Genomic DNA, 18,591 nt, shown 5'->3' with positions numbered 1-18,591 from the left:
TAAAGATCATTCCTGGGCCATTTCTTATGGTGTTTGAGTAGAAGCAAGAATATGATGTCTCTTTAAGCTTTGAGAAACCTTTTGCAATAGTTATTCAGACAGTGTTGAGCCTTGAGTTTCTCTTGGGGAACACCTCTTATGTGTGGATCTGCTTGAGGAGGAGCTGCCTGTTTCCAGTGCCTGACGGTGCTGTGCTGCTGTGCCCCACAGGTTCCTTGGTGGCAGCCATTCTTGCCACCGACGACGACTCGGGCGTCAACGGGGAGATCACGTACACCATAAGCGAGGATGATGAAGAGGGAATCTTCTTCCTGAATCCCGTCACTGGGGTCTTCAACCTGACCCGGGCGCTGGACTATGAAGCACAGCAGTATTACATCCTCACCGTCCGTGCTGAGGACGGGGGAGGCCAGTCCACAGCCATCAGGGTCTACTTCAACATCCTGGACGTCAACGACAACCCGCCCGTGTTCGGCATGGCCTCCTACAGCACTTCCCTGATGGAGAACCTGCCCCCGGGATCCCCCATCCTCAACTTCAGCGTCACCGATGCCGATGATGGTAGGACTTCCCTCACATTCTGTGTTTCACCTTAGTATTGAAAGACTTACTAAAAAAAGGGAAAATTAGGGCCACCCATAAGTCACTGCTCTCATGTGCTTAAATTCACATTTAAATTAGACCTAAGTCTGCCAAGTGTTTATCTGAGAGTTTATTATGAATTCTAAAGAGGGTTGTGGCAATATCAGATGTTATCTGCAGTCATCCTAAATGTACTGTAACTTTTAAGTTTATCATGAAGACAGTTGTCATCTGCAAGGTGTTGCTAGTGGAGGTTAAAAAATGTATTGAAAGAGATCTTAGGAAATTTTCCCATTGAAATAAGCTTTAATATTGGGATTTATTTACGGCATCTAGAGGGTCTTAATGTATTGAGTGTAAATAAGGTGCAACTTTTATAGCTTGCTTAACCATTTTGCCATACAGTTTGTGCCCAAGCAAGAATTATTACAGAATATGACCATAAAACACAAACAACATTTCATCATGTACCATGTTTTCTGAAGTGTCCACAGACATTACTCAGTGTGACTGAGTGCAAAATTCTTCATACCACATACAGTGACATTGCAGGTGAAGGTTATTTTTGTGACATATTGAGCAAGCTTGTGTCCTCTCAACTTGACAGGGGCTCAGTGGAGCCCGTGGAAGTGTCTCACACTGGAATGTGCTTCAAGGACAAAGCACCGACATGCTTCGAGGAATCCCTGTTTATGCACCTAAATTGACTGAACCTATCGAGATTGCTCAGTAGAGCAGTTTTTCCTCAGGAAATGCTTAGTTGTTAGACTCCAGCATTTTTGCAGGGAGATAAATTTTGCACTGATGGATGAAACTTTTGTGGTAAAAACTGTGTAACTGGTTTTGAGATCATACTGAGGAAGGAAGAAGAGATTCCATAAGATAAGCCAACAAATCAGAAGTCATAACTTTGTGATACTGGTTTTTCTTGCATTAGTCTCTCTTTCACCACACTTGTTAAGGCTTATATTTCATGTAAACTAAAAATAAGTTGGAGGAGAAACTTGTCCTTGTATCATGCATACCTGGGGAAGGGATTGTTCCTCCAGACTTGTAGATAAATGGGTTTGTGTCTGTCTCCTCTTTTATTTCTTATTTTCCTGTCGGAACTACAGCACTTGGTTTCAAACCTTTTTGGAAGTTAATTTCACTTTGCCATTATGGGTCTGTTTTCCTTTTCTCTTGCACCTCATACATTAATTCCCATCTCTGCACAGTGGATGGGAACTGTATCATAGCACTGACATATCAGTTCTCATTCATCACACACTCAGATATCAAGGAGGCAGATGAGTATTTGAGGAGCAATGCAATGAGAAGTCAGATATCTTGCCTTTTATATTTTCTGGCACACTTGCTTTTCTAGCAGTCTGGATTTAAAATTAATAGGGCAAAAATATCATTCCGAGAGCATGCCAGGTTGAGTTCTCCCATAGGACTGTAACTTAAGCAAATGTTATGATCTATTGTTGTTTCTGCTTCAAGCCCAAACTCGTTATCTTGTGTTGTCTTATATTTATCTAGAGCACAGAAATAGCTAATGCTAGTATTATACTCTTCTCCATGTGCTCACAGAGAATGCACTCAATACAAATATAATTTCGTTGATTATTTATGTTACGTGATCCTATAGTTTGAAAGAGGTCTGAAAAGACATTGTTTTATAATGAGGTATGGCTGTTGTTTTAGGATAAACACTGATAAAAGACAGAAACATGGGGATAGTGAAACTGCTCCAGTTTTCATTTTTTTGTTCAGCACACCTCTTGGGGAACAGCAGCTGTTTATCTCAGCTTGACTGTTTCATATACAGATCCATAGCAAATATCAGCTACAGCTCCTGGATATTTAATAATACAGCAGTAAAAGAACATATATACTAAAGAACTCAGTTACCTTAAACACATTCATTTTGAAATTCAGATTTTATTTTTTCAACAAAGAATTAACAGGAAAAATCTCAGAGGAAAACACATGCATGTTTGTCAGTTTCTTAAAATTGTGGTTAGGTATTCCTCCAGGCAAAGCTGGTGTAATTTCCCAGCTCAACTCTACAGGTATTTATAGAATGGCAGGGGGGAAATAGTTTTGTTGGGGTTTTTTTTCAGTCTTATTAGTAAATAAATAAAAAATAAACAAAACCCTTTAGAAGAGTGTTATCATGAAATTGGTGACTCCATGTCTGCCCTTTCAGTGTTTTATCAGATGAACCCTCAGATTAAATAAACCTAAAGTTCAGCAAAGAGGATGTCCCTACATTCTCCCTAAGAAAAGCCCAGCTCCAAACCTTGGAAGGGGGGATGGACGAGGTGCACGATGCCAGCTTGGCATGCTGTGTTTAAAAAAGAGAATAGTTCATTAAATGCCCTTCCTGGCTCCAGTGATATTTAGGCAACTCTTCTGTTTCATAGTTTAATTTATATAAGCATTAGCAGCATAGAAACATATGAGAATACAGGACAAAGAATGAAAGGTTCATGGAGGTGAGATAAGGACTAACAAAGTAATTTTTTCTTAGGAATAAACACCATAGAAAACACTGGAGGGGAGAGAAGGAGATAGAGTATTTTTTGGAAGTAATTTTCTTTTGCATGACCCAAATCCTACCCATCTCAAAAAAATCTTGAATTGCCAGAAAGTACTTTACTGAACTCAAAGCTTTCATCCATATAATGAGTCATTTGAAAATACAACTAAACAAAAAGCAGAGTAGCATTAAACTTTCACCGTCCTTCACTTGATCAAAGTAATGGAGAAACACTAACATCTGGCAGATAAATGTATTAATTTCTTTAATTGCATTCAAATATTTTGTCTTTCATGTTTGGTTCTATTCATTTTATAACTTAACTCCTACAGGAGAAAAAAGAAGGAGGGAAAGATGCCAATTACAGTAGCCACTGGGGGAAAGACACGTAAGACTAGATTTCTCAAGTCTGGGCATAATAAACAGCAGAGATTAATAAATCTAATGCAAAGATAATTTTATTATCAAAGCAATTCACTCGGCAAGAAAAGAGCTTCTGACTAAAAATCACTGAAGTGGGCAGCCTTCTTTGCTTGAACAAGCTAATTTGAGGGGCAAATTAGTAGCTAATAGTGGGCTAATTTACTAATCCTAAACACAGTCGTGAATACACAAAACAAGAATAATTTTTGACATTAATTAAAATAGGAGTAAGATAGACGGAGGAGAAAAAACCTTTTTCACATTTGGATGTTCCCAATAATTTGTTGTTTAGAGTGAACTGTGGAATCGAAGCAGTAACACAAATTGTTTCCTACAATGAAGGTTTAAGGACATTTCATTGCCCTGTCCAGGTTCAGGATGCATTTCCCTTACTGGAATGATAAATTTCTCCCCTGACCATAATTGCTAGTTATATTTTGATCATGAGATGAGTGAGGGCTGTTCATCTGATATTTTGGAATACTATGCCATATATGGGAAGCATACCTTTCCCAGTATTCACTCTTGGCTTGCTCCGGCTAGGCTTGGGAGTTTCTGCTTGTGGCTTTTTTTAATTGAGTGGAAAAATTCATGAAATAATTACGTTAATAATAACGTTGCTTAGTTGAGCTGGGAAGAAGGGAGGAAAGCAGATGTTCAGTGAGCAGCAGAACTACTGAGTCTTGGTTTCTGAAGGAAAACCCTTCAAACCCTTTATCCCTAACCCTGGTGGATGGAGAAAAAATTTTTTTTGGTGCCACTGTGCAGCTCCTGCTGAATGAAATGCAGAAATGAACTCTGCCAGTCATTCCCTCTGTGGCCTCTCCAGTTAACATCCTCTCTCTCTCTTTCATGAATATTATCTTGTCAAAAATAATAATTTCAAAGGCTTCTGCTCCACTGTGAAACTTGGCTGAAATTAGCAGATGGATTAAAAAATAGTGGTGAGAAGTCTGAGTACTCAGCGTGGTTGTTCAGCCCTCATTTCTATAGGAAAAGGAAGGAAAATTTCCTGTGGAAACGAGGCCAGAAGTATTGATACCTGTGTCAGTGGGATGAGGTCACGTTATCTGCTTTTGTTCTCCCTCCCCATCCAGGCCCCAACTCTCAGCTGTCCTTCAGCATCACGTCCGGGGACAGCGCGGGGCAGTTTGGCATCGACAGCAGCGGGACGCTGAGCATCCGGCAGCCCCTGGATCGGGAGAGCCAGTCCTTCTACAGCCTCATGGTGCAAGTCCACGACATGGCCCCCCTGCCAGCCTCCAGATACACCAGCACTGCCCAGGTTTCCATCATCCTGCTGGACGTGAACGACAGCCCCCCGAGCTTTATCTCCCCTAAGCTGACCTACGTGCCGGAGAACACGCCCATAGACACGGTTGTGTTCCGAGCGCAGGCAACTGATCCCGACAGTGGTCCCAACAGCTACATCGAGTACAGCCTGCTCCGGCCTCTGGGAAACAAGTTCAGCATTGGCACCATCGATGGGGAAGTGAGGCTCACCGGGGAGCTCGACAGAGAAGCCGTGGCCAACTACACCTTGACTGTGGTAGCCACAGACAAGGGCCAGCCGTCCCTTTCTTCGTCCACAGATGTGGTGGTCATCGTCCTGGACATCAATGACAACAACCCACTCTTTGCCCAAAAGCTTTACAAGGTGGAGGTGGCGGAAAATACTTTGACAGGGACGGATTTAATCCAGGTGTTGGCTACTGATGGAGATGAGGGGACAAACGGGCAGGTCCGCTACGCCATCGTGGGCGGGGATGCCAACAACGAGTTTCGGATCGATTCTGTGACAGGGGTGATAACTGTGGCCAAGCCTTTGGACAGAGAGAAGAAGCCCTCCTACACACTGACTGTTCAATCATCTGACCGTGGGAGCAGCCCCAGGACTGACACCACGACAGTCAGCATTGTTCTGAAGGACGTCAATGATTTCATTCCCACATTTGAGCTTTCTCCCTACTCTGTGAACGTCCCCGAGAATCTGGAGACGCTCCCAAAAGTTATTCTTCAGGTAGGTACATTCAGCAATGAGTGTCTCTGGCAATTAGTAGCATGCCTACGTGGTGTTAATGCACAGTGTTCTTCCTCTAAAATCAAAAAGGGGTGAAACAGTGGAAAAATCGCCTCTTGGCGAATATGCAGTCGTTAACTTGTTTTCCTTTTTATGGGTGGGGTTTTTTTTTACCAAAATTTCATACTATGCTTTGGAGTTCTATTTGTGTTTTCCCTGCCTATCCTCACACCTCCACTGGGACTTTAAGAGTCTGCTCTATCATCTCATTCTCAACTTCCATGCAACAAATCTCTCAATCTGGCTGTTGCCTACGTGGTATGACTCTGTGTGCCAAATATTGGGAGAGAACTAAATGGATTCCGACAGCAGGACATGCAGTGCTTGCTCTCATACCGAGCTTAGCCTGACCTTAACCAGGTCATTTGTGGTTTATACTGAGCCCCAACACAGTCTAATTTACATGTATGAAAAATAGATTATCTATTTAGTGTTTTCAAACTACACTTTTTACATCCGCCACTGCTGTGTTAAGTATTATTTTTTTCAATTACAGCTAATTTATACTTGTAACATTTGCATTAATCCGACCCGTTAATTTGAACTATTATCATAGAGAATGCTTCCTCTATATAATTTTCCAGCCTTTGATGCCTGCTGTGTTTGATTGCACTGTGTAGGTTGTGGCCAGGGACGATGACCAAGGGCTGAACAGCCAGCTGACCTACGTGCTGGTGGCTGGCAATGAGGAGGGAGCCTTCACCCTGTCGGGCAGCGGAGAGCTGCGCCTGGAGCGGAGCCTGGACCGCGAGGCCAAGGGGCAGTACCTGCTGCTGGTCACAGCTGCTGATGCAGGTGAGGCAGCCAGAACACCTCTTCTGCTGAGGTCGTGTGGAAAACATCGCATTTTGGACACGAAATAAATGTTTTTTGTGGTGGTCTGAAAGTTTAGTGGATGGAGATTGGGTAGTCGTGTTGGATGGAGATCTCTGTGGGGAGAGCTGGGCTTCTCCGTGTCGAAGGGAATTTGGTTTCTGGAAATTAGGATTTTATTCCTGTGTCCAGTTGCCTGCTTTTGGTAGTGCTCACTACAGATTTAGGGGGGTGAATTTTTGCGCTGCAGTAATAAGTGGTCCTACCTAAGTCATAAGAACTTCATGCATGACTACAAAAAAAACAAATTTAAAGGGCAATAAAACCCTGTGTCATGTTAGCATCACAAATGTGTAGAGGTCACATCAGTGGCCAGAAAACAGCTGTAGACTACCCAGTTAATCTTACTGAAACCTTAGCCCTGAAAAGAAATATGAATTTGCATTTCAATATTTTAATATTCTGCTTTGCTCAGCATCCAGTCATATGTTTGCTCCACAATACCAAATATATTCCAAGTTCTTTCATTTAGAACAGAACATGAAGTCTTGTTATGAAGATTAATTACACTTTCACTTGAGGTGTCCAAGCCTAAAATTTTGGTTTTAGATTTTGATGTGAGTATTATTAACAAAGACATCCTGCATCATACTTTGGACTGATCTCCGGTCTCCCATGGTTTGATGGGTTTAATTTACTGCAGAACTTGTTCCTGCTTTCTAGCAGTAAAAATAGAACCAAAGCTGACTTGTTGACAAGTGAATAGAGTTTTGTTTTCTGCCACGCTGTGTGCAGTATCTTGTGCCAGTGACAGCAGCTATGGCTTGTTTGCCTATTGCAGCACGGCTCAGGTATTCCACAGTCTGAGCACAGCCGAGGCTGGAAAACACAATTTTAAGGCTTGAGGTATCATTTGTCTTGTACTTTGGCTAGAGATAACTCTATGCTTTATGATTTTTACACTGGCTTTCTATCACTCTGGAGCCTCAAACTGCTCACTTGTGACTTGGACTCGCTTGGGCTTGAATGTCCTTATGTTCCTTCAGAAGCCGAGGCTGGATTTGTTTTCATGTTTCTTTGGCCTCTCAGCCCAAGCTGGCAGAAGTCCGTGAGGGCTGTACAGAACAAAACACCCAAAGACTGAACTGATAAAAGTGGTGTCATGCAGCCAACAATTATTGTCCTTCTTGGAAGAGGAAGGGGAGCAGAACTCAGCTGTACCCCGTGCCTAGCACTGTGTATAAGCCAAGAGTTTGACCAGAGCACAAGCTTTACCTGGACTCTGGTGCTTAAAAACCCCACAAAATCCAGGAGATCTAACCAACAGTTAAATCCAGCAGTCCCAAATGAAAGTATTTACTTGTATTGGGAGATCTCTGAGTTTCAGGTAATCCAGGGAGATGCTAATACATGAAGTGTGCATAAGACCTTTGCCACAAGTGGCTGACTAGAGCAGCAGCATGTTTTATGAGTTCCTGTGTTTAAACATGTAGATATCGCACTGATTAAACACTGTTTGAAACTTCCTTTTTAAATTTGCTATGTTCTTGTAGAGCTAACTCACAAGTTCCCATGCCCTCCTGCCAGTGTTAAAATGTACTAGCAAGTGTGTTCAGAAGCAGCTGTTCAGAGGTTACTTTAAGCTAAATGTAACTGCTCTACTGTGCCTCAGTGTACAACCTGACTAATCTACAGCTGGTGTGATTTGGGATAGTTTTCAACCAGGCTGGGGAATAACATCAGCTATCATCTTCTGTTTGCACTGAAGACTTGTTCTGAACTCATACCAGCAAAAAAATACATTGAAAACTATGGTAGTCATGGTTTATCTGAAACATCACAGGAAAGCAGAAGTCTTCAGTAGAAGTCAGTGGCAAAACTTGATTTCATGCAAGTGGGATGGAGCTAAAGGCACAGTAGATATCCAGGTAGTACCACACTGGCTGCTGCTAGTCAGTGCTTGCTTGATTAAATGATGTGTTTCCTGCCATACTAGCAAGAAAGATGGGAATGACACAGTCTTGAAATGGATAATAAAAGCATTTGGAGTATTTATGTTCTTGAGCAGCTGCTAAATGTTTATAAAATAAACTCTCACAGGCATGTCCAGCTCTTTGCTTAATGCAACCATTTCTTTTGAGTCTCTTAGTTTGTGTTTGTTTGATAATTCTTCAAAAGGAGGATTTTGCATACAGGCCATTCATCCAGAAATACACATGCAAAACAGGTAGGGAAGCTGTGCCTGAAAAAGTTTTGAGAAAAGCAGATTTGTCTGAAATTGTCCACATCTATATTTTATTTGAAAATGAATCAAGGTAAAGATATTACCCTTCACACTTTGAGATTGGCTTTTATTAGCTGTAATAAACAGTCTTTCAAGCAGTCTTTAGCAGCCCAAAGAACAGTCTTGCCATATATGGTGCATCTGATTTAAGGTTTGGGGGTTTTTTTACAGATAAAAATCATGGTACACATCCAGATGCACTTAACTCTAGAAAAGTCCATCAAGAGCAAAATTCTGTCTGTCCAGCACTCTTCCCATTTTTCTTAGGGTCTGCATTTCAATTTTTATAGGCTGCACTGACTGGTTTAAAAGATTCAGAGATGATATCCTGCTCCTATAGAAGTCTATGCCAAATCTTCCTGTTCTTTCCAGGAAGCAGATACAATACATACTTAGAAGCACCGTTAGACCTAAGAACTAATGGATTCCCAACTTAGTTTTGGCTGTCTTCCTGGTCTCCTTATCCATAATCAAGGATTTCTTGCTTTTCTTATGTTTATTTTCACTTCATCAAGTTGTGACTGTGGATTCTTGCTGTGTTACCTTAGCCTGTGTAAGGGAAGTTGCCTGGAGAAGGATGTCTTGTAGTTTTTCATTATTTTTAACTCGAGGTGCCCATCCAATGCACCTTTATAGATTCTCAGCATGTTTTGGCAGCAGGTACAGTGAATACAACAGGATTAGGACGTGGTCGAGTGTGGAGCCAGCGAGGCTGCACAGGATTACAGTGCCTGTGCCCTCAGGGGTCTCTGTGCTCTTTTGCTGCACACAGACGTGCTCTCCCAGCGCCCAAATCTTATTCCTGGGCACTTGGGAAGACTTGTGAGTTATGAAGAGCTGAGCTGCTCGTAAGGGACGAGGTCTGGTGGGGGACTGCTGGTGGGACCCATGTGCCAGCAGTGGAAATCTGGGCAGTTGTAGAAGAAATGTTTTCCCAAGCCAGAGCTCCCCTCAGGCCCAGAGAAATCAGTCATGATATATGCATTGTCCTGGCTCTGGCCCAGCTATTCCTTGGCCTTGGCTGCTAATCCTCCGGCCCGTCCTCAGGGTGGATCGTGGGTTGGTGGAGAGTCTTCCCTCTGCCCTGGGGGAGGGAAGAATGGACAAAACAACTCCTGGCACTCGGCTCAGTGATTTGTGTCCATGCAGCCTGCCTCATGCCCAGTTTCCACAAGGCAGGCTGCACAAAGGGGTTTGGTTCCTGCCTTGGTTTATCATCACTCTTCCCTCACTTCTGCACTTCCACCATGCTGTCACTGTGGCTGGGTCTTGGATACTGGGCTGCTGCTCTAGGCAGGGGAGATTTATAAGGATGCACAATGCATCCATCACTGGGAACATTCAGCATCTTCCAGAGCTGTACACCTGTGGCTTTGGTTGAGAAATAAAACATAATTCAATCCTGAAGCTTAGCCATCCCAATTTAGAGATCCTCTTGCAGCACAAGCTGTAAGACCAGAGCGCATGAATTATAAATACAGCAACAGGCAAAGTGATGGACTGTGGAATAACAAGGATAGTGTTTAGATTGCAGATGCTGCCCCAGAATGTCTGCTAACATAAACGCCAAGAAACCTACACACAACTATTTGAATGTGTCTTCACGGGTCTGCTTCTACCACATAAATCTGTTCTGCTTTGCTGTACCTTTCTTCATGGCAAAATGGTTGGGAAAAGAGACTTTCTACATTTCTTTTTTTTTCATCCCATCTGGTGGGGATGCGGCACTAGGTAAACACTCAACTCTGGCAGCATGACAAGAACTGGTGCAGCTGCTTTTATCATCCATGTCTTTAACTCTTTGAGCAATTTTCTGGACAAATGTTAGCATTCCAACAGTCCTCCTCCTTTTATTTATTGATTGCAAGGATGTGGAGTAGCACATCTGGAAACCTGCTCACTGCCCAGGACTACTGTTTAGATAAACTGCAGCCACCATCCCTTGATTGGGTTGGTCAGAATGGCACATTGCCACAGTAAAACCAAAATCAAATTGTGATGTTTTTAATTAGAAGCTGTGTTCCTGTGTTTTGGGTTTTTTAAAATTTTATTTACTTAAGTTATCTATTTACTGATTTAGATAAATAGTCCTGAAAGAAATGAATCAGTGAACTGGTTATTATATTTAGTTAGCTGTTCTGTGTATACATCCCTGGCCTCGATGAAAAACAACCATATGTTTTTTTCTTTAGAAATTGTTGGTCCTTGGCTTTTGCATTCTTTCCTTCAAGAATGTAGGAGGGCAACCAAGCAGAGAGGTTATATCCTTCTCTGGAATTTTCTTCTGAGCTAGGCTTTTTGTTCCCTTCAGTCCTAAAATCAAATGAAAGATGACAGTGCCAGTTGTGTTGGTTTTTTAACACATTTCAAGATATTTCCCAACAACCAAAGGACAGCTGTATTTTCTAGTCATGTTGAGAAAGTCTTAAGACTCAGCACTGTGTGAGGTTTAAGTGGCTAGGCTTAAAGACATTTGTATTCATCCTATTTCCTTAGCAGACACTGTATCTCTACCTAACATGGAGCCTGCAGTGTGAAAAAATGCTGCCTGAAAAGAAAGAATATTATTTTTAGAACAAATTTAGCTATTTTTAAATTTTGGTGCTGTCAAAACAAACAAGCAACTCACTTGTTTCAGCCAGAGATGTCATGTTAGCCAGGTTTTCTGTGCAGTGTCTAAATACACCCATTGCTGAGGCTTTGGTGAGCTAAATGAAGCTGATGTCTGCTCACCTTGGTGCTTAGCAGTTTGACAGAAGGATTGTGACTCTCTTCTGTGGTCTGGTTTTATGGCACAGCTGTTTCAAAGTGAGGATTGAGTTCTGTCCCAGCTCCACTTATTTCCTTATATTCATGGAAGCTCTTCCTTGTGTCAATGCTGTCTGCTCTGGTCTAGTTTTAGTGGTTTTCTATTTCATTGGCTTTATTATTTTTGCTCTTTGGTACTAAAACCATTGATGCAGTAGTTCCACATGATTTTTTAATTTATTTCTAAATGGCACCTTGGGAGAACTGAGACGGTGACACTCGTCAATGAGTTCATAGTGTTCATGTTGTCTTTCCATCATGTAAAATCAGGAGACAAGAGAATTGAGTGTGGCACTTTGTGGTTGTGGGAATCTAATAGCAGGGTCTTCCGTATCACAGAGCCTAGAAACTGTTAGCACTTTGACATTTTTCTCTAGAAGTCAAAAGCTCCCAGAGCTATTTGGGAAGAGCATTTGTGGCAGAGTCAGTCCAATATCCCCTGAAGAGTTGTTGTCAGGGAAGAGAGTGTGTCAGTGTCTATAGGATGTGACACATTTTCTCCCCAAAGGAGAGCAGGGCTTTAGCCCATCCCCTCAGAGATGCACTGTACAACCCCCAAATGCCATTTGAGGCATTCAGTCCTCTTTTTGGACTTCAAGCTTTGTTATTAGATCACTGTTTTCTGAAAAGTCCAGCGAGAGTCTCTGGGCTAAATCCAAGCATATAAGTTCCTCTGGGGTGGGGTGCTGGAGAAACTTATATTCAGGTTGGCAAAGGGCTCAGCTCAAGCTGAAATATCTGTGAAAACAATGGAAGATTTTTACTCAGATTAAAATAATGCATAGCACTTCATTTTCAAACCAACTTGAACTAGCTTTGAGGGGAAAAAATGGTTATATCTCTTCCAAAAAAAAGATTCAGGTTAATTTATTTAAACTGGAAAACAAGCTAGAATATAATGCTTAATATTTCATAATTTTTAAATTCAAAAGAATTGTCTGTTTTTCAGTTTTCAAGTCATTACACTTTCTCCCCTACCTCTTCATTCATCCATCGTGCTCTTATTAGTTTGGATCTTCTACATCAAAATTAAATTTAAATTGTTCTTCTGCTTACATCACTTACCCTGTGAAATTCTATTTCATATCTGCTAATGAGATCTCAGAATGTAATCTGTTTTGCAGAAGAATACGTAGAGTAGTTGTTAAGCAGTTTATCAGCCTTTGAGAAATCCTAAGGTTTTTCCAGCCTTGGTGATCTTAAAACTGTTTTTTAAATTAAACATTACACCTTATAAATTGTAAGTCTGCTAGCTCGATCTTCAAATACGAAGCTACAATTTCAGGAAGCCTTAATTGCAAGGATAAAACAAGTAAAACATGCACATATGGCCTGAACACTTAGCCTGCTGGTTAATCTTCTCTATTTATACAAGGTGCTTTTAAAGCGAAATTCAAAATTGTGCATTACAGGAATTTCGCTGTGGGATATTCAGGAGTCACAAACCATCCAAAATTGCCTTGGTCAGCAGTCCCTGCAGGAGCCAGCTTCTCTGCTTTTTTCTGTTTACAGCAATAACTTAGAACAAGGAGGAGTGATTTCGTGGTTTCAAGAAAATATTCTTTTCAATGGCTCTGCCTTTCTTCTGAGTTGCAGTCCCACTTTCTTTCCATCTCACTTCTGTCAGCAGAGGCCTTGGGTGGGGCACATGGCCATGGCCACTCTTCCAGCACTGCTTGCTTTTTGCAGGCACAGGGAGATCACAAAATGGTTTGGGATGGAAGGGACTTTCAACCTCATTGAATCCCAGCCTGCTGCCACAGTCAAGGGCACCTTCTGTTAGACCAGGTCACTCCAAGCCCCATCCAAACTGGCCTGGGACACTTCCAGGGATGGGGCAGGCACAGCTTCTCTGGGCAACCTGTGCCAGGGCCCCGCCACCCTCACAGGGAACAATTTCTTCCTTGCACCCTTACAATCCATCATACACCACGATTTTTCTGAACATTAGGTTCAGCATTTCCTTTAATTGTTCTTGTTTTGAAACATTTGGTAGAAGGCGACTTCTTGCTCTGGAAATGACTGCATTTCTAGCTAAGAAATGTGCAGTATGTATGTGTGAGATTGTTGAACATCTTGAAGCTGTGCTAAATATATATTATACATTTTCTTTATGTATTTTCTTCTCAGTCTGTGTCTGTATTTCTTTAGGTCTGTAACAGTGCTCCAGCTTTTTTTTTTTTTTTTTTTAACCTCTCCGGGTTAACAGCTGCAGGAAACTGCTCCTGATCAGAGGAAGAGAACAGGGATAGGCAAATGTGTATATACACCAGAGGCCTTAAAATTGCCTCTCTGTGTGCTTGCAAGTCCTGTTCTTTCAACAGCGTGTTGAATCTGTTGTAATGGGATGTTAGCCCTGTCCTGAAGCTCTAAAGCTTAATGAATTCATAGGATGCAGTCAGTCAGGAATTTTGATATCCAAATTTAAAACCCATGTGGATAAAACCAGATGAGAGATCTCACTGTGCATCACTGTTTTGGGACAAAGTTTTCTTTTGCACTCTCAAAACAGGTGTGAGTATTTGTGTTTGTGCTTTGTCCAGTCTAAGCATGGCTGGACGTGTTGTTGCTTGAACAATGTTGGACTCTGGTCTAGTGATTAATTTATTATTTGGTTTTCACTTTTTATGTTCTGAAATTTACTTTGATTTGCTTCTAGTTTGTTTAGGCTGCTAGATGAGGGATGATGCTGACTTTTCTAATACCTAATGCAGAATAGAAAGTCCCTGCTTTATTTTCTTGTTAGATAATCCTTGTAAAACTACAGATCTGTCCCAACTATCAATCTATTCCATTGTTTTTTGAAGTTCAAGTTCTGTTACATTAGCCCTGGGATCAACTACTACTTTGTACCTAATTATGAGATAAACTCAAATTTGACACACTCAGAAATTTTGAAAATCTGAGTTTCCTGCATGGTCACATTCTGTCACCCGCTGAACTGGTTGAGAGCACAGATTGCTTCTAACTCTTTATTATCTTTTATTAGCCACTTATTTCAGCTTTTGTCTGAAAATAATCTAGGTTCACCAGTTTTTTTAAGACTTAGCATGGCAGCCTGTGGTGAAAAATTGAGTAAGAAGAAAACAAAGCACAGTCAACATACCCCGCCAGGACAAATATTTGTGGTGCAATCTTGTAAAAAGGACTACTTTTTCTCATTTCAAAGACCCAGTTTCTTCTGCGTTCTTGGAAAATTAGTTGAAGTCATCCCTGGTCCAAGCAAAGCTTCGTATGCACTAGAAATGCAAAGTCTAATGCAGGGTAGTTGCATTTTCACTTAATCTAGCTCTGTATTTATTTTAAAACTCACCATTTGAGTGAGGCTCAGCACACTCCATCTGCATTTAAATGCATTCAGAAAGATTAGCCACTTTATTGTGAGAAAGGCCTTGTTTACTTGAGTGAAAAAGTTAATTCTCTGTGATAACACATACAACTCCTAGTCCTGGGACTCATTCACTGAGTGTTTAACTGGAGAAGTGAAATCCACTTTGTTGCAAAGCAACACATTTCACTGAGGCAAAAATTCCATTTCTGCTAAATCGCTTTCCAATTTTCAGGATAATGATGTGTTTAATTTACCACAAAACATGGTAAACTGCCTGCAGGATGAGGCTTGATTAGTCATTTAGATTATTTTATTTAATTTTAATCCTTTTTTTTTTTTTTTTTAGTGAAGTGTATCTGTGGTTTTTTGCTTAAGTTTATTGTTCATTTTCTAGCACATGATTTTGATGCTTTAATGCTGGCAAAAACTTCTGAGTTCCTGGTTTCTGAAAGGAATGATGGTTTTACTATCTGCTGTGCTAAGCATGGTGCAGACAGGACCTAGAAACCATTAAGGCTTCAAACAATATGTGGATGGTGTGCTGGACACATTCTCCAATTTCTAATTTTTGCTGTGAGCCAAACAGCACCACGCAGCTGAGATAATTTCCAGCAGCATCATCTTTTCCTGAGCTTTCTTGAAGAACCTAAATGGCTTTGCAAGTCCCCTTTCATGGCTTTTTCTTGCTGCTGCAGTGCACTTAGTTCTCTGATCATTCCTCAGTCACCCAGATGTGGCGTGGAGAGCTGAACATGTACCAGAGCACACACTGCCATGTGTGTGGGGATCCCAGGGAGCCCAAACAGCCCACCTTCCCCATTCCCAGAGCAAGGGACAAGCATATGGTGCTCTCTTCTTCCAAGGGAAGATGAAGGATAGCCCAAGGCAAAAGTGAAAGCAATCTTTAGGTGCATCCCTTGTGGGTGACTTTGTGTCTTTGAAGCATCTGCACAAGTTAAGGCAGTGAGTGCCTTATGATGAGTTCATCCAGAAAGGTGCACTGACCTCTCTTTGCTGGTTATGCAGCATTTGAAAAGCAGAGATTGTCAGGCTCAATGGTATTTCTCCCCATTGTCACCTTTCTGCATTCCGTTTCTTTTCTTCTACTTGAATTACTGCACAGAGCCAGTATTTTTCATCCCACCTCTCCTGGACAGGGAGAGGAATCAAACTGAGACTGCTTGTTGCGATTTTTAAGGTAAAAAATTGCAATTACCATCATATTTCTTGCGGTGATCAGCCTCAAGCAGGCATGGGAGAATGGAGCAGAAAAACCTGCTCATAGTCTTTTGCCAGTCCCATCTTGCTGGGACAAGAGGCATCCTGGCCCACACTCCCCAGAGCTGATTCTTCATGTCACTTCCCCCAGTGTCCCCAGCAGAGAGGGGAGCCCCAGCCCAGAGCTGCCCCAGCCCAAGGTGGCCTCTCATAACCTCTCTCTGTAACACCCACCACCACAGGCCTCCGAGGAGCAGGCTCCCAAGGTCTGCTCCTTCTCTTCATCCCCAGACACATGTTTACTTGCAGATGTAAGCAAAAAAACCCTGAAATTTTTGGAAGAATATCCGTGGGAAGCAATTTTCCCCCCTGAACTCAGCGTTACTGTTTTGACACTGTCCCAGGTTAATCTCTATTTCTACAGTGACGTGTGTGGACGTTTGTGGGACTGCCTGCTTAGTGTATATGTACAGCTACCACCTATAAAATAAACTGTGCAGCTCACAGAAACAGACCCCAGCACACAGAGATGGGAAATTCACTATCACAATGGCAATAATATATGAATGGCACCGTCTTCTGAATTTTAAAGATTTGATACTCACTGAATGGGAACAGCCAATTCAATCTCTCCCATTTAGTGCACATAGTCAATTTTATGGTCTTTTGTTGGTGGTTCCTTCTCTCCTCCATACTTCTAGAAAACTTCTTTTCCAGCATGTATATTCTAAGACTCTGTAAGACATAGTATTTTGGGATTTGGAAAAAAAATCCCCCCCAAATTTTTTTTGGGAAAAAATAGTTGTATAACACTAGAGAAATTCTCTATATGAGGAGTGTCTGACAAAGAAGTACTTGCTGCTTCTGCTGAAAAGTAGTTCAGGCTAACGTGAAAAATCGTAGAAATTTTTAATGCAAGTTCACTAAGGGAAAAGTGTATGTTTCTTTGTGGCTTTAGCCCTCAGGGCTGTTCTTAAAAGTACTCAGAGGCTTGTGTGGCTATGTACAGCAATTTTAGATAGGTTGTAACATGTCTGGTTTATTAGGAATGGTTTGGGGTCATCTTGTGTGTTTGGCTAATATTGCAGAATTTACACTAAATTTACTGCACTTATTTATGCAAAATATTAAGAGTAGTTTGAATGAAATAGGGGTGATGCTCTACCATAATAAGAATTAACTGACTTGGGGAAGATTTGCCATTGAAGCAAAACTAAGAAATCTGGGAACTCAGCCTGACCATGGAAACTACTTCTCTCACCACAAATATGGCATGTACATTTTGTGGAACCTGCTTATTACCAAGGGCCAAATTCTGTGGTCCTTATGCAAGCACAGCTTTCACTAGAAGTTCACTGAGGACGGTAAAATTTGGCCCCGAGCTATTTCTTTTCCATATGAAATTACTTCATTTGTAATTTCCTCTTCTTATATTTCTCAGTAACTGCAGAAATGTGAGCTAGTCATTTAATTTCAACTGAGTAAAAGCTTTGAGGACTCTCTGTGAAATTGCAACTTTGTCTTTTGGTGTAACAGAAGAAAGGAGTAAATTTGTGGACGTGATATTTTACTTAGAGGAAAAAACACATATCTGGATAACTACACAGACAGGAAACCAATGTAAATACGTGAATTTTTCCATCCAAGTAAGATGAGAAAGGTTTGGGGTTTTGAACCAAAGAGCAGTGACTTGGGATGTTACAAACCGCGGAATTAATATGGGACTTCTGGGATGTCTCTGTGAGCACTCTGCAGCCACAAGCTAAGGTTGATGAGGTCTTATGTTAGCCCAGCTGATTTTGTTGGTGTGGTGCTCAGCCTTGGCTGATATAGTCCCTTCCCTGAGGATGACACAAATGAGCCCACACTGCGCTGCATGATGCCTTGTAGACACTTCCAGGGAGGAAGGGAAATTGGAGAATAAGTGATTGGGGCATGAGGCAAGGGCTGGGATCTAAAGGCGCTGCCACCTCTGTTCATTTTTGTGACTAAACTCTTGGTGTGAATTTTCTAGCCTTGGCTTTGTCTTAGCAAAGACATTTTAAGCAGCGAGTTTCAGGTTTTAGCTGTGAGTTAGCTTTCTCTTTCAGGCTGGATTGCATTACTGAAGCTCTTTGAATGTGACTTACCCGAGATTAATTTCTGAATTATATATAAATTGTTTAATCAGCTGCGAAACTTTACAACTTTCAACCTTTCATTTCATTAGCTGCGAGATGAATGTCAATAAAATGCGCTTGGAAGGCCAGAGCTTGATGACACACGCAGCAAATGCCGCTGAGGACTCTCTTTCATTTAATGCAGTAATAATAAACACTTCACAGGCAATATTTCAGCAATCAAGAACACTTTTGCAGGCTTTTCTATCTATATGTGTTTGGCTAAATGACAAAATCACGAGTTAAAAAAAAGAAAAAGGCTAAAAAATGAGTCAGACTTATTGCCTTAATGTAACCCTCCTGGCTGAAGGCGTATTAATTGGCAGAGTGAATTACCTCAGACTAGAGCAGAGAAAGGCTTCTATT

At 41.5% G+C, this 18,591-nt stretch overlaps 1 protein-coding gene and 1 long non-coding RNA gene across 2 annotated transcripts in view; both read left to right on the top strand.

Moving 5' to 3' along the window:
- LOC136360709 (uncharacterized) overlaps window positions 1-18,591 on the top strand; it is a 436,491-nt gene that overhangs the window by 187,088 nt on the left and 230,812 nt on the right. The gene's annotated exons all lie outside the window — the stretch shown is intronic.
- The window catches only part of FAT4 (FAT atypical cadherin 4), a 61,530-nt gene that overhangs the window by 6,364 nt on the left and 36,575 nt on the right, over window positions 1-18,591 (top strand). The window contains exons 5-7 of the mRNA XM_066316918.1: window positions 211-561; window positions 4,630-5,552; window positions 6,233-6,407. Of these exons, the coding sequence (XP_066173015.1) occupies window positions 211-561; window positions 4,630-5,552; window positions 6,233-6,407 (1,449 nt within the window). The remainder of the gene's footprint in view (window positions 1-210; window positions 562-4,629; window positions 5,553-6,232; window positions 6,408-18,591) is intronic.

This window comes from Sylvia atricapilla, chromosome 4, assembly GCF_009819655.1.
Source record: "Sylvia atricapilla isolate bSylAtr1 chromosome 4, bSylAtr1.pri, whole genome shotgun sequence".
NCBI classification, from domain to species: domain Eukaryota; kingdom Metazoa; phylum Chordata; class Aves; order Passeriformes; family Sylviidae; genus Sylvia; species Sylvia atricapilla.
Note: the sequence above shows the minus strand (reverse complement) of the source record. Positions and strands in the feature narration are given on the sequence as shown.